At 44.5% G+C, this 16,944-nt stretch overlaps 1 protein-coding gene across 1 annotated transcript in view; it reads right to left on the bottom strand.

Annotated features, from left to right (window-relative positions):
• Positions 1–3,602: 3,602 nt before the first annotated feature.
• SLC30A4 (solute carrier family 30 member 4) overlaps positions 3,603–16,944 on the bottom strand; it is a 52,204-nt gene continuing 38,862 nt past the window's right edge. Inside the window, exon 7 of the mRNA XM_089670307.1 lies at positions 3,603–10,383. Within this exon, the coding sequence (XP_089526433.1) occupies positions 10,235–10,383 (149 nt within the window). The 3' untranslated portion in view covers positions 3,603–10,234. The remainder of the gene's footprint in view (positions 10,384–16,944) is intronic.

Raw genomic sequence — 16,944 nt, 5'->3', positions numbered from 1 at the left:
ACAATCTGCAGTTGCCCATCAACATAGGACTTTTCTTGCAGATTTGCTGTCCTTCTCTGCTACTGGCAGCTGTAATTTGCCGACGGTTATGAGGTCTGCAGTATAAGGACAATGCTGTGGATATTTAGGAACACTTGGTGCCATCTACCCTCACAGTAACTTCAAGTAGAATTCCAGCCTAAACCTAACTAGTCTTAGAAATGTCCCCTCTGTCTCCTAACACCTATGCTTGCTAACCTGCCAAAAAAAGATGTACGGGTGAAACTCAAAAAATTAGAATATCGTGCAAAAGTTTATTTATTTCAGTAATGCAACTTAAAAGGTGAAACTAATAGATGAGATAGACTCATTACATGCAAAGAAAGATAGTTCAAGCCGTGCTTTGTCGTTATTGTGATGATTATGGCTTACAGCTCATGAAAACCCCAAATCCACAATCTCAGAAAATTAGAATATTACATGCAATCAATAAAACAAGGATTGTACATAAAACAATATCAGACCTCTAAAAAGTATAAGCATGCATATGTACTCAGTACTTGGTTTGGGCCCCTTTTGCAGCAATTACTGCCTCAATGCGGCGTGGCATGGAAGCTATCAGCCTGTGGCACTGCTGAGGAGACCAGGATGCTTCAATAGCGGCCTTCAGCTCTTCTGCATTGTTCGGTCTCATGTCTCTCATCTTTCTCTTGGCAATGCCCCATAGATTCTCTATGGGGTTCAGGTCAGGCAAGTTTGCTGGCCAATCAAGCACAGTAATCCCACGGTCATTGAACCAGGTTTTGGTGCTTTTGGCATTGTGGGCAGGTGCCAAGTCCTGCTGGAAAATGAAGTCAGCATCTCCATAAAGCTCGTCTGCGGAAGGAAGCATGAAGTGCTCCAAAATCTCCTGGTAGACGGCTGCGTTGACCCTGGACTTAATGAAGCACAGTGGGCCAACACCAGCAGATGACATGGCTCCCCAAATCAACACAGACTGTGGAAACTTCACACTGGACTTCAAGCATCTTGCAGTGTGTGCCTCTCCATTCTTCCTCCATATTCTGGGTCCTTGGTTTCCAAATGAGATGCAAAAGTTGCTCTCATCAGAAAAAGAGGACTTTGGACCACTGAGCAGCAGACAAGGTCTGTATTTCTTTAGCCCAGGTAAGACACTTCTGACGTTGTTTGTTGTTCAGGAGTGGCTTGACAAGAGGAATACGACATTTGAAGCCCACGTCCAGGATCCGTCTGTGTGTGGTGGCTCTGGATGCACTGACTCCAGCCTCAGTCCACTCCTTGTGAAAGTCCCCAACACTTTTGAATGGCCTTTTCCTGACAATCCTCTCCAGGCTGCGGTCATCCCTGCTGCTTGTGCACCTTTTTCTTCCACACTTTTCCCTTCCACATAACTTTCTATTAATGTGCTTTGATACAGCACTTTGGGAACATCCAACTTCTTTTGCAATTACCTTTTGAGGCTTTCCCTCCTTATGGAGGGTGTCAATGATGGTTTTCTACACAACTGTCAGGTCAGCAGTCTTTCCCATGATTGTGATTCCTACTGAACCAGACTGAGAGACCATTTAAAGGCTCAGGAACCCTTTGCAGGTGTTCTGGCTTAATTAGCTGATTAGAGTGGGACACTTTGAGCCTAGAATATTGCACCTTTTCACAATATTCTAATTTTCTGAGATTGTGGATTTGGGGTTTTCATGAGCTGTAAGCCATAATCATCACAATTATGACAAATCATGGCTTGAACTATCTTGTTTTGCATGTAATGAGTCTATCTCATATATTAGTTTCACCCTTTAAGTTGCATTACTGAAATAAATGAACTTTTGCACGATATTCTAATTTTTCGAGTTTCACCTTTATATTCTTACCTGGTTGCAGCCCACTCCAGGAACAGGATCTATATCAGCCAGTGGATGCTGGAGGGTAAAGGCGACAGTACATCACAACACTCCTCTCCCCTGCAGCCACCACTGTCTTTCACAGGGGAGCCTGATCACATGACCAGATCAGAGCAGGCTGAAAAAGGTAAGTATATACAGGTGTATCTCAATAAATTAGAATATCATCAAAAAGTTAATTTCTTTCAGTAATTCAATTAAAAAAAACTCATATAGATTCATTACACACAGAGTGATATATTTCAGGCATTTCTTTCCTTTAATTTTGAGGATTATAGTTTACAGCTAGTAAAAACCCAAAATTCAGAATAATCATAACACCAATAAAAAAAGGATTTTTAATACAGAAATGTTGGCTTGCTGAAAAGTCTGCCTATGTACAGTATAGTATGCACTCAATACTTGGTTGGGGCTCCTTTTGCATGAATTAATGCATGGACACGTGGCATGGAATTATCTTTTTGATAGTCTAATTTGAGATGGACCTGTACATTTTTTTTTTTTTTTTTTTGCAATGGGTTAGCCAGCATATAGGTGTTAGGCGTGGGGGAAGGGAGTATTTTTTTTAAACTAGTTAGGTTTAGGCTGGAATTCTACTTTAATGCTCTTCCTAGATCTGTTAATATGTACACTTACTGGCCATTTTATTATTTATTTATTATATAGTGCACATGCATTATAAGTCCATCTAGATCCCCATGACTTCAAAGATATCACCATTCTTCTTCTAAATACAAACAGATGTGTTTTCAAGGGTCTCTCTAAACAATAAACATAAAGTGAACTGATCCCACATTCCAGGTGCTGTAACTAGAAATTCTTCATACTGTGTGCACCATCAAGGAGATTATAGGTGTGTTCTCACCTTTGACCCATAAATCAATATAGGTCAAAAGAACTTTGCCATCCCTCCCCCTCCAGATAATAAAATTGCCCTCTCTGCCAGGTATCTCTCCAGCCCACTCAGATTTTTAGGGTCACTACAGCTTTAAATCCTCCTCTGTACCCCTCCGTGTCTCTGCAAGGTTAGCTTAGAGCAAACATACACTCACTGGCCACTTTATTAGGTACACCTTGCTAGTACCGGGTTGGACCCCTTTTTGCCTTCAGAACTGCCTTAATTCTTCGTGGCAGAGATTTAACAAGGTGTTAGAAACATTCCTCAGAGATTCTGGTCTATTTTGAGATGAGTCACTGTTACCTTTTCAATCATCTCAAACCAGTCTACCCATTCTCCTCTGACATCAACCAGGCATTTTCATCCACACAACTGCCACTCACTGGATAATTTTATTTTTTTTGGACTATTCTCTGTAAACAGTAGAGATGGTTGTGTGTCTGGCACCACTGACCATGGCCATATTCAAAGTCACTTAAATTTCCTTTCTTCCCCATTCTGATGCTGTTTGAATTTCAGCAAGTCATCTTCACCACATCTAGATGCCTAATTTCATTAAGTTGTTGCCCTGTGATTGGCTGATTAGCAGTTTGTGTTACCAAGCAATTGAACAGATGTACCTAAAAAAGTGGCCGGTAAGTGTATGTAACCTGCTTTTGTACAGCAAAAACACAAGTTTAGCTCACTATGAAAGATTGTGTATGATTTATAGTCTTGGTCTGTACATGGCTCTTGGATAGAAGGTGTGTGTATAGGTGTGGCATATTTGACAGTATTGAGTTCTATAACTGGAGTCACAATTTCAGTCTGTTGCTATTTGCAAGTTTTATTGCAGTAATAAATCACTCAGTTATAATTAGCAAATAAATATTTTATTACAACTGTATTGTGCAGATTCAGTACCATCCTCTTTGCTATAGAAGTAGTATGCTAGCGATGTGGTTATTACATTTTGGAATCATTATACATATTTGAAGGCAAAAAATTAAATGTATTTAAGAAAACAATTAGATAACACACCAAACCAATTTCAACAAATTTTTCCAGTTATGTTTCCGGTTTAGGTACACATGGACAGTGCAAAGAGGGATCTGTGCTTAATATGTATATTTACAACACTTAGCCACCCATACCAATAAACGTCAGTGATATGTCCCATGACAGCTGTGGTGATATTGTCATGGTAAATTTTTTTTTTTTTTTAAGTGGTTTCAAACTCAATAGATATAAAGTAAAAGGGGGAAAAAAAAAAGTCTTTCAGTGCCCCCCTCCCTCCTTAAATACGTACCTGAGTCCTGTATTGATTCAGCACTGTGCTAGTCTGCAGGACTGCTCTCTTACAGGCTCAGCTGAGAGCAGTGGGAGTCATTGGCTCTTGCTGCTGTCAGCCAAAACCAGTGAGCAGGGGGTGGGGCCAAGCCAGACTCAGGAGTAAGTCTGCATGTGTACCACCATAGGAAGCAGCTTCCTAACCCAGAAGAGGAACAGAAAGTTGTTCCAGTGGGAGACCCCAGAAGAGGAGGTTTTGGGCCGCTCTGTGCAATATCATTGCACACAACAGTTTAGTAGCACATTTTTTTTTTTTTTTGTTTTAGCGAGAAATATAAACTTTACAATCGCTTTAACCTTTGGCTTCATGATCATTTGGAGCCATCTAATCTAAAAAGAACAAATGTTAAGGCTTAAAGTATATGTCCAGCCAAAGTGAGATTGTGTGTGTTACCCTTACTTCCTCTCCTGATGACATTGTTCCACTAGCCAGGAAGTGAAGGGAACTCATCAACAACAACACAGATGGTAATACAATGCTTATCATTAGAGTAAGGGTAGGCTAAAATCCCTGTCCACTTTAAATGCTGCCTGTGCCCATGTTGCAGGTTTTCCGTCATTTCCTGTCTAATGAAACCATTATCAGCAGGGCAGGAAGTAAGGGAAAATCTCCCTAACAGAGTCACTCAACAGGAGTTCTAATCCTTCTCCACATTATACAAACCTAGGAAAAACAATTGGCTTGATAGATCTTAAAGTGAAACTTTATGCTATAAAAATAATACTCGGCAGACAGGCAGGATTTGTAATGCAGAAGAGACATGCTTTGTCTCTTCTACATTAAAAAAGGTAGTTACCTGGCCGTCCACCCCTGTACACACAGCTCCCTGCACCATTCGGCAATGCCGAAGCTGACGGAACTCCTGCACAGAAGTGATGAGATCGCAGTCTGGCTCACAACAGGGAATATGCATTGCTGAATTGAAGGCAAGTATAGTTCCACTTCAAGTTATTTTTTTCATTAAACTAAAAAACACAAAGATTAATCTAGAGGTGTCTTCATGCGGTGGGAACCCCATGTAGGAGGCAAAAGGATAAGATCACCTTTTGGCAAAATTATAAATGCATTTTTAGGCATTATTTTGTTTTGGGAGCCTGTAAAGCATTGCACCAGCAAATAGGCAGATCCTGCAAAGTCCTGTCTGTGTATCTGCTTCCTCGTACAGGGAAGACGATACTTACTAATAGGAAGACACACTGAACACTCAGTGCCATGGTAATCCAATGACAACTACAAGCCAACCGTAGTCAAGGCTGCCGGGTCTTGTATTTATCCCATTCACAGAACACAGTGAATGAGTAGTGCAGGCAGAGCCCCACATGGCCACAGCCTTTTCTAAAACTGTGACAGCTAGTGGGGAGAGAGGATCCCCCGCTAGCTTCCACAATGGGGGATCGAAGGGGTGTGGGGGCCAGTCTGGGTGACATGTTACACTCTGAATAAGGTGAATTTATCCTTTAATCTCCTTGCTAGTTACATTTCTTGGTAGAAAAAAGCCCATCCATTCAACTAGCATCATTATATCTGAATGGCAGAGCTGGACTCCAGTATCAGGAAACATATGCAGGTAGTGGAACCTATCTTTGTTAGTACTTGAGAGGTATCAGAATCATCTCTGGGTTTTAGAGGACAATTCCATATTTCAGACAACGCCAATACTTTGAACCAAGGCAACAATATCATGGACTCTGAATACAATTCATTATTTTTGTACAGGTTTAAATAACCCACAGCACCTTAAGAAGGAAAGTAAATACACTGAGCTTTCCTTCAGAGAGTTGCAACACTAGTTTGTTCATTTTGGCAATGATCTGAAGTTTATTGTTCTGTTCAGGCTTGTGCAGTTTCCCATGGAATACATGAGATTTATAATAGGAGAGTGTAAAACTAATACTGTGCCAGCTGATTTTAATTGGATGCAGGCTACTGCTGTTTTCTGTATGAATATGGGGGAAGCTGGCATTTTATGGCAGACTATATAAAGGGAACACGGTCTACCTCCTCAGGGCCTCTGCTGTATAATAAAAAGGGAAGCAAAAGTACAGACTCACTCACTGCTTATGCCTTGCTCTCTCACAGACAGAAAGCTTATCAGTCCTAAAAAGTTCCTCACAGAGGGTTTAGGACTTGGATATTCCCACTCTACATGGGAGATGTTCTGTAAAATCTAGCGTCAGTGGATTAATCTTAGATTAATGTAATTAGAGTTTTGGCTTTAGCACAGTTGCAATCCTTGTCGGATAATGGGGAACATGGTTTTATTTGTTGCGCAGAGACCAAATACTTCCAGCAATATGAGCTGGTAAAAGGGTTGTTTAGACCCCTGCAGTTTAGCTAGAATACTGGATAGGTTTAAAAAAACAAAAAATAAAAAACACAAATCCTGGGCTCCTCACTTCTTGGAAGCTATCATTTAAGAAACATGTCATTAAAGAGTGGAAATCTGCAACCCCTCTGTCAATCAAATGTATCCATTACCCATCAAGATACCCCTACCGGTGTATTAAAAAAAAACAAAAGAAAAAAAGTGTCCATTTTTTACTGCAGCAGAATAAACATTCAGGATCCTACATCCATGCAGTAAAACTGGTAGAGTAATAAATCAGTAAGGAGGTCCAAAAGACCATGTACCACTTTTGATTTGTGGAGGATTACTTCCTAAAACAAAAAGAATCTGTTGGATCGGCACATTTAACAACATTTCAATGGATGAGCATAAGGGAAAAATAAAAAAAAGAAAAAAAGCATTAGTGCACATAAAGTGTGTGAAAACAGATGTAATAACGTAGGGTATCAATGCTACAGAACGCATGTGGCTTTGGAAGGGCCTGTTGTGGACTGAACTCAGATTTCAAGTATCTATACAATAAAAATTGGGCAAAAGTTGTGTAGCATTTACAAATGTAACGTGCACCATCTTACTTTACAGCAATTGGATTTTTCAGAAATTTGGACTTAATACACTTGTAAAGATTTAATACCAACTTCAGTTGAACTTGTTAAAGTGATAGAAAAAGCTGTTTTTAACTTGTACCTATAAGGAGACATACCCGTAGGTAGTGAGTATCTCCTAAGCGTGCACAGATTAGGAGATATTCACACTGGATGCAGCCAGTGACATGACTGACAAATGCACTCTGAAGGGACGGCATACTCATGATGACCCTTCAGAGCTCTGTGCTGTAAACTATGACTCCCATGCTCACTATGACTCCGTGTGGGAGCTACATCACCTGGAAGCCCTGTCAGTGGTGACAGCGCACTGCTGGAGGGCTTCATTCTAAGCTACGTATCTCATAATGTGCTAGTATGCAATGCACATTATTCCACTGCCTTACGGGGGATTTTTTTTTTTTTTAATGAAAGGCAGTGGTTTACTACCACTTTAAAATACAGATGTTTTTCTAAATTTACTTCTCTCTCATCACAGCTAGTGTGGAATATCTTAATATAGGATATACATTGTTTGTGTGAAATCCAACAACTAAGCCAATATAAAAGCTTAAAAAAAACACAAAAGTCTGTTTAGCTTGGGAAAAGGGGCAGTATGTAAATCACCCACAGGAGTGGTGCAGGAAATTCCAACAGGAAAAATCTCACTGCAGGATTCTGAAGAAATAGAAGAAACGACTGGACAACAGCGCAGCTGTGTCTACCTAGAACTCAATAAATCAGTTTTATATCCGCTACGTATTATAGAGCTTTCACAGTGAAAGGCATGGAATAGAACCGTTGTCAAATATATACTGTTTATCCGGGTCTTCCGTTCCTAAATTAACACTGTTCAAATTCAGCCTGACCAAATCAAGGAGGCCGTCATCATATAAAAGGACATCAAAAGCTGACCATCCCTCTATGAAAATAGGATTCATGTTCTGAAAGTATGGCTGTTTTTACCTGATAAAGATATAAATACAGGCAGAAGCTGCCATATGGTTAAGTTTCAGAAGCACAAAAAAGATGATCTGCAGGCAGCTATAAAAAGAAAAAAAAAAAAAAAAAAAAAAAAGGATTTCCCAACAACAGTTATGTGTTAATTGGAAAAAAATTTAGATAGTGTGATTACCTAAATAAGTCGTATCAGCCTCCCATAATCCCCTGACCAGCAGATCGGGAAGTGGAGGGCCAGCACGAGCAGTCAGGCTCCCTAGTAGTGCTCATGTGCTGGCTATGAACATACTGGCAGAGAGCAGGATTAGGACCTCGTCAGAGTTCTGCTGCTCTTTCATTAGTCAATCAACAGGCCAGGTGTGTTTCGACTAATTTACTTGACCGTGCTATGCTGCTGTGTTTGTGAAGGTCAAGGAAATGTCTGTAGTGTCTGGATCACAAAACCAACTTCACAGAATAAATCATTTTGCAGGCATACAATCATATGTTTTTTTTTATCTATGTATTTAGTCGTATGCCTAAAATTTATCTTCAAATGTTTAACAATATTACGTGGCCACAGATTGGCAAAGAACTAACTGATCACTTCTCCGTTATGAAAATCCCAGTTTGTCAGCACAGCAAACTGTTTAAAATGTATTCTTCAAAATAAAAATAAAGTACAACACTGGCTGAGATATGCAGGAAGATAAAGAAATCTGTGGGTTATATTTTATATACAGCATTGTAACCTTAGACTTCATTCACATGTGCAGCTACGGCGTGGTAAAACCAGGTGGCTGAGCTGCGGTTTTACTGCTCCCTAAATGCCCACCTTAAGCCTGGATATGCAGCTGCTCAAGGCTGTACACATGCTGTGGCAAAAATGAAAATAGCATGTCACATTCAGTGGGAGTTACCACCGCAGAACGCGACTAATCCAAGTCTATAAGGCCACCCAGAAACCGCATTCAATGCACCGTGGTATTTACAGGGTTAAAACAGATGGTGAGGAGACATTACACCTTCTCTACACCTGCTAAATACCCCCTGAAGAGTGATCCAACAGGATTCACACTTCAGAGGGCACTGCACATGGGAACAAGCTCTTAAACACATGAACGGACCATGTGAAAGAGCCATTTGTTTATGTGGCTGAAGCCACATGCAAGCAGCCTGTTACTCTATGAGGACACAATGGCTGTACATACAAACGCATGCCTATCTGGATGGGCATGCAGGTTCAGGTGCGTGTCCCCAAAATCACCCGCTGTTCCAAACCACGCACCCACCCCTGCACACCTGTCAAATTAGGACATGTAACATATGCTGCCTGCAGGCAGTTCCTGCCACATATGCAAGCAGCTCGTCAAGCTGTACAAACAACAGCACCCCTGCGAATGAGGCCATACTGTTTGGAAGGCAGGGCTGTCAAGGTGAATTTTAACAGCACAAAAGTCTGAAAAAACACTGTTTAAGAATATCATGAAACTTCCTAAAATGGTTAATTATAGCACAAGAATCAGGTCACGGTGTAAACCTGAGCGAACGTTTCCTTATAAGAGATCAGCTAGACAGAGAAATCATTGCAGCACAAAAACCGTATGAAGAGAGGAAGAATCTAAAACATGAAGCGTGGTCAATTGTCCCCCTGAGGCTGCATTGTAAACCTGTAGTTTGATAATGATGGTTTATGGAGACTGTGCTTCATCAGGACTGAAATATAACAACTGCTCAACCTTTGGAACAGAAAGCCAATAAAACTGGCCTGGAAGGATTTGTTTTATGGAGTATTGTAACCATTTAGCTGGTAGGAATGTGAAAGAATTGCCAGGCAATAGGTCTCTTGTCGGCCAAATGATGAATGCTGATACACCTGTTTATTAGAAACGTGTTGTGTCCTATCAAGTAAAGATTCTAAAAGACACAGTCATTAGATATGATCACCAAAACAGTGTTCTTTGGATCCTCATATCAGGGCTTCATTTCTTCACCCTAGATCCGAGGTATGTGCAAACTTGCTTAGATCTGTAAACAGCATTTTAAAATTGGTCTCTATATATTACTTCACAAAGGTGCATTGCCTTTCCTTCTTGGTGGCATCACAGGCTCCGAAACAAAGTGCGCTTCCCTGGTGCTGCAGAAGGCACCACCTCCTCTTCAGAAAGTGTTCAAGGTGAATGATTATATTGCTGTATTCTGCTGGCTCTGTGGCAAGGCAGCAGCAGTCCACAGGACTTAGGCACTGGAACAGTTGGCGCAAGCCGTGCTCTCTTCTTGTCTGTAACTTTGCATCTGAATAAAGCACTTGTACATTCCATACGTGTTGAGTAGTATATGCCTGGCTTTCCTTTGTACATCCTCCCACTTTGATGTTGATCCAGGACCTGAAAGAAAAATACAAAAATAAAAATGGAGTAAAGAGTAGGTTTACATTTTCAGGAAAAAAAAATGAAAAGATGATCACCATAAACGTGCGCTTATGGTGATGAGTTGTCAGTGCCCTCACAGTTAATGTAGCGGTCCAGCTATTCGGCATCCCTACTCTTCTTTCTGCACGGCTTCTGGGGTGGTTAAGAGTGGTGTTATGCTTTGCCAGAACGGACCAGTTAGAATCACTCCAATCCATTCTGGAAGTGGTGCAGAAAGAAAGAATAGTGGGGATTTCAAATAGCCAGACCGCTACAGCGGCTGCATGGGCAGTGACAGGTACATACAGCTGGGATGGTGGGGGATTACTGTGTTAGTTCACATTTTTTATTTTTTTCTGAAAAGGTGAACGAACTCTTTACAGATATTTAAAGCGGAGTTCCACTCACCCTATCAAAAAATAAAAGTCAGCAGCTACAAAAACTGTAGCTGCTGACTTTTAAAAAACAGCCACTTACCTGTCCCTCGGTCCCGTGGTGTGTCCCCCGCAGCCCGTTTCACCGTCTGTCCTGTATTCCAGGAGGCCGGCATCTTCAGTGTGGGCTCCCGGCTATGACAGCTTGCGGCTTCACAGCTGGGTACCCACTGCGCATGCACAAGTAGTGCTGCGCTTCATGTCCGGTAGTCTTCTGGGACCTGTCACTTGTCCCAAAAGACTACAGGGAGGGAGGACACCTTCCGTTTCCGATTGCCTAGGCGATCGGACCGGAAGTGGGAGCGGGTACCTGTCAAATTCGGGTACCCACTCCCCCCACCCCCCCCCCGCGCTCCCCAAAGAAGGTGCCAATCCTTAATGGGGAGCAGGGGAACAGTCCTTAAAGCAGAACTTCCCCTTTTTGGGTGGAGCTCCGCTTTAAGGAGACCATCTGTAATCCACACAGAAATGCTCAATAATACAGAAAACAAACAATGCAGCTGCTACATCAAATACAATAGCTGTATTATGCAGAAGAAACTCTGAAAATATTAAATCTCAACTCCACGTCGCAGATAAAAAAAATACCAAAAGCATTAGACCCACAGCGGGGAAGACAGACAGGACAGACGACGCTGTTTGGGATTTTATTTACATATTGGCAGTGTTGTCGCCAAAGGATGCAAAGTTGACACAGAATTTCTGTCAGGGTCAAAAGGTATTTTCTCTACTTCAAGAGTTTTTTTGAAAAGACATTCAGTTTCAAAAGACTTTTTCATACAGTGCCTTAAAGTATTCATACCCCTTAAATGTTCCACATTTTGTCATGTTACAACCAAAAACGTATATGTATTTTATTGGGATTTTATGTGATAGACCAACACAAAGTGGCACAAAATTGTGAAGTGGAAGAAAAATGATAAATGGTTTTAAATATTTTTTACAAATAAATATCTGAAACATGTGGCGTACATTTGTATTCAGCCCCCTTTATTCTAATACCCCTAACTAAAATCTACTGGAACCAATTGCCTTCAGAAGTCACCTAATTAGTAAATAGAGTCCACCTGGGTGTAATTTAACCGCAGTATAAATCCAGCTGATCTGTGAAGCCCTCAGAGGTTTGTTAGAGAACATTAGTGAACAAACAGCATCATGAATGCCAAGGAACACACCAGACAGGTCAGGGATTAAGTTGAGGTTTAAAGCAGGGTTAGGTTATAAAAAAAAAAAAAACAAAAAAACACCTAAGCTTTTAACATCTCACAGAGCGCTGTTCAATGGAAAGAGTGGCACAACTGCAAACCTACCAACACATGGCCAACCACCTAAACTGACAAACTGGGCAAGGAGAGCATTAAATCAGAGATACAACCAAGAGGCCCATGATAATTTTGGAGAAGCTGCAGAAATGCACAGCTCAGGTGGGAGAATCTGTCCACAGGACAACTATTAGTCATGCACTCTACAAATCTGGCCTTTATGGAAGAGTGGCAAGAAGAAAGCCATATGAAGTCCTGTTTGCAGTTTGCGAGAAGCCATGTGGGAGACACAGCAAACATGTGGAAGAAGGTGCTCTGGTCAGATGAGACCAAAATGTAACTTTTTGGCCTAAAAGCAAAAATGCTAAGTATGGTGGAAAACGAACACTGCACATCACCTTTAAAACACCATCCCCACCGTGAAACATGGTGGTGGCAGCATCATGTTGTGGAGATGCTTTTCTTCAGCAGGGACAGGGAAGCTGGTCAGAGTTGATGGGAAGATGGATGAAGCCAAACACAGGGAAATCTTAGAAGAATCTTAGAAGAAAACCTTTTATACTGGGGAGGAGGTTCACCTTCCAGCAGGACAACGAGCCTAAACATCCAGCCGGAGCTACAATGGAATGATTTAGATCAAAGCATATTCATGTGTTAGAATGGCCCAGTCAAAGTCCAGACCTAAATTCAATTGAGAATCTATGGCAAGACTTGAAAATTGCTGTTCACAAATAGAGATGAGCGAAGAAATGAAAAATTCGATTCGACTGATTCGGCGAATTCGTGGACAATATTCGATTCGAGTCGAATAAATTCGCTGTGAATTTAACTTAAAAAAGGGTGTTTCTAGGCTTCAGAGAGACTTAATATTAGTGCAGAACACTGTACCTTTAATTTAAATGCCCTTGGAGTCTGCTGGGGAAGAGAAATAATACTGTCACTCAATATGACATGCAGATGAGTGCCGTCGATCTTAGAATCACCGCACACTTCACTCATTTGGCCAGTCACGGGGCCAAAACCAGTGTTTGGAGCCACAGTGTGGCGGTGGAGGCAGCAGCAATGGGAGGCCATACAGCAACCTATGACAAAATGGAAACCAGCAGGAGTGTGAGGAGACCTGAAAGTGGCACATGGCAGAGTGGGAGCAATGGGAGGCGGTACAGGGACCCATGTCACACTGTGGACCCAGCAGCAGCGTGACCAGGCGGTACGGGGGCCCATGGCAGATTACAGGCCTGGCAGCAGCAATGGGAGGCCCGTAATCTGCCAGCACCCTATGACAAAAAATGGAACACACCAGCAGTGTGTGAGGAGACCTGAAAGTGGCACATGGCAGAGTGTGGCGATGGAGACAGCAGCAATGGGAGGCTGTACAGGGACCCATGAGAGACTGTGGACCTGGCAGCAGCATGAGGAGGCAGTATAGGGGCCCATGGCAGATTAGGGGCCTGGTAGCAGCTATAGGAGGCCCGTAATCTGGCAGCACCCTATGACAAAAAATTGAACACACCAGCAGTGTGTGAGGAGACCTGAAAGTGGCACATGGCATGAGAGACTCTGGACCTGGCAGCAGCATGAGGAGGCGGTATATAGGGGCCCATGGCAGATTAGGGGCCTGGCAGCAGCTATGGGAGGCCCGTAATCTGCCAGCACCCTATGTCAAAAAATTGAAAACACAAGCAGTGTGTGAGGAGACCTGAAAGTGGCACATGTTTGGGGCATGATTCATGGCGGATTTAGTCAGTTGTGTCAGGAACTGGTGGTTTGAAATCCAGACTAATCCACGCCCGATTCATTTTCACAAACGTGAGTCTCTCCACACTTTGGGTGGACAGTCGTGTCCTCCGCGGAGTTGCAATACCTCCTGCCGCACTAAACACGCGCTCCGATGCCACGCTACTGGCCGGGCATGACAGCCTTTCAAGGGCAAATTCAGCTAGTTGGGGCCAAAGGTCAAGTTTCGTTGCCCAGTAGTCAAGGGGATTGTCTACCTCGGTTGGCAGGGTGCTGTCCAAGTAGGCCCAAGCCTGTTGTTTGAGCTCCTGCTCCAGGTCCACCTGATGCTGCTGCTGCGGCTGGTTAGTAGTTTCCTCACTGCGCTGGTGAAGAAAGCTACTCATCATCGACTGCAGACTGAGGCAGCCGCTGCTGGTGGAGCTGCCACTGCTCCTACCACCCCACCCCTCCCCTGCTGCCATGCCAGCGGAACGCGAGCGCACAGGGCCCACAGTGTCTGAGGATGGACGTTGGCGCACAAAGGCAGAGACCAACTGACTACATAGGTGGTTTTTATAGTACGTAATTTTGGCCTCCCTCTCAGCAGGTGTGAAAAAGGCCACCATTTTGGACCGGTAGCGAGGGTCCAACAAGGTGGACAGCCAAAAGTCATCCCTCTGTCTGATGGTTATTATTCGGCTGTCGCTACGCAAGCAAGCGAGCATGCTATGGGCCATTTGTGCCAAGGAATGCGAGGGACTCCCTGCCTCCATCTCCACAGCATACTGCCACGGTGCGTCTGGGTCCTCTGTCTCCTCCTCCTCCTCCTCTACCAGATGCTCCTGCTCCTCCACTCCTGTCCGCTGAGTGGAAAAACCACCCATTTCACTCAATAATTCCTGAGCACCAATGTCCTCCTCTACCTCCTCCTCTTCTTCCTGTCCTGCCCCCACAGGGGTCATGTGGCGTTGAGATCTGTGCGCCACGTCTACCGCACCCTGACCAGCCATTGTTAACAGCATTTGTTCCAGGACGTGCAACAGAGGAATGACGTCGTTCATCCCATGGTCCTGCCGACTCACGAATAGCGTGGCCTCCTCAAAGGGCCTGAGCAAGCGGCAGGTGTCACGCATGAGCTGCCAATGGCTGACATCTAAGTTACACAGGGAGTACCTTTATAAGCTTTTAACATCAGGAAATCTGTGATGGCCTTTCGCTGTTCGTAAAGGCGGTCTAACATATGTAGGGTTGAATTCCACCTTGTTGCAACGTCACAGCATGAGGAGTCGGTACGGGGGCCCATGGCAGATTACGTGCCTGGCAGCAGCAATGGGAGGCCCGTAATCTGCCAGCACCCTATGTCAAAAAATTGAACACACCAGCAGTGTGAGGAGACCTGAAAGTGGCACATGGCAGAGTGTGGCTATGGAGACAGCAGCAATGGGAGGCCGTACAGGGACCCATGACACACTCTGGACTTGGCAGCAGCATGAGGAGGCGGTATAGGGGCCCATGGCAGATTAGGGGCCTGGCAGCAGCTATGGGAGGCCCGTAATCTGCCAGCACCCTATGACAAAAAATGTAACACACCAGCAGTGTGAGGAGACCTGAAAGTGGCACATGGCAGAGTGTGGCGATGGAGACAGCAGCAATGGGAGGCCGTACAGGGACCCATGAGAGACTCTGGACCTAGCAGCAGCATGAGGAGGCGGTATATAGGGGCCTATGGCAGATTAGGGGCCTGGCAGCAGCTATAGGAGGCCCGTAATCTGCCAGCACCCTATGTCAAAAAATTCTACACACCAGCAGTGTGTGAGGAGACCTGAAAGTGGCACATGGCAGAGTGTGGCGATGGAGACAGCAGCAATGGGAGGCCGTACAGGGACCCATGAGAGACTCTGGAACTGGCAGCAGCATGAGGAGGCGGTATATAGGGGCCCATGGCAGATTAGGGGCCTGGCAGCAGCTATAGGGGGCCCATAATCTGGCAGCACCCTATGTCAAAAAATTCAACACACCAGCAGTGTGTGAGGAGACCTGAAAGTGGCACATGGCAGAGTGTGGCGATGGAGACAGCAGCAATGGGAGGCCGTATAGGGACCCATGAGAGACTCTGGACTTGGCAGCAGCATGAGGAGGCGGTATATAGGGGCCCATGGCAGATTAGGGGCCTGGCAGCAGCTATAGGGGGCCCGTAATCTGCCAGCACCCTATGCCAAAAAATTCAACACACCAGCAGTGTGTGAGGAGACCTGAAAGTAACACATGGCAGAGTGTGGCGATGGAGACAGCAGCAATGGGAGGCCGTACAGGGACCCATGAGAGACTCTGGAACTGGCAGCAGCATGAGGAGGAGGTATATAGGGGCCCATGGCAGATTAGGGGCCTGGCAGCAGCTATAGGGGGCCCGTAATCTGCCAGCACCCTATGTCAAAAAATTCAACACACCAGCAGTGTGAGGAGACCTGAAAGTGGCACATGGCAGAGTGTGGCGATGGAGACAGCAGCAATGGGAGGCCGTACAGGGACCCATGAGAGACTCTGGAACAGGCAGCAGCATGAGGAGGCGGTATATAGGGGCCCATGGCAGATTAGGGGCCTGGCAGCAGCTATAGGGGGCCCGTAATCTGGCAGCATCCTATGTCAAAAAATTCAACACACCAGCAGTGTGTGAGGAGACCTGAAAGTGGCACATGGCAGAGTGTGGCGATGGAGACAGCAGCAATGGGAGGCCGTATAGGGACCCATGAGAGACTCTGGACTTGGCAGCAGCATGAGGAGGCGGTATATAGGGGCCCATGGCAGATTAGGGGCCTGGCAGCAGCTATGGGAGGTCCGTAATCTGCCAGCACCCTATGTCAAAAAATTCAACACACCAGCAGTGTGTGAGGAGACCTGAAAGTGGCACATGGCAGAGTGTGGCGATGGAGACAGCAGCAATGGGAGGCCGTACAGGGACCCATGAGAGTCTCTGGACTTGGCAGCAGCATGAGGAGGCGGTATATAGGGGCCTATGGCAGATTAGGGGCCTGGCAGCAGCTATAGGGGGCCCGTAATCTGCCAGCACCCTATGTCAAAAAATTCTACACACCAGCAGTGTGTGAGGAGACCTGAAAGTGGCA

This window comes from Staurois parvus, unplaced genomic scaffold (assembly GCF_062004578.1).
Source record: "Staurois parvus isolate SC_StPar_1 unplaced genomic scaffold, SC_StPar_1.0 ptg000089l, whole genome shotgun sequence".
In the NCBI taxonomy this organism is placed as follows: Eukaryota; Metazoa; Chordata; class Amphibia; order Anura; family Ranidae; genus Staurois; species Staurois parvus.
Note: the sequence above shows the minus strand (reverse complement) of the source record. Positions and strands in the feature narration are given on the sequence as shown.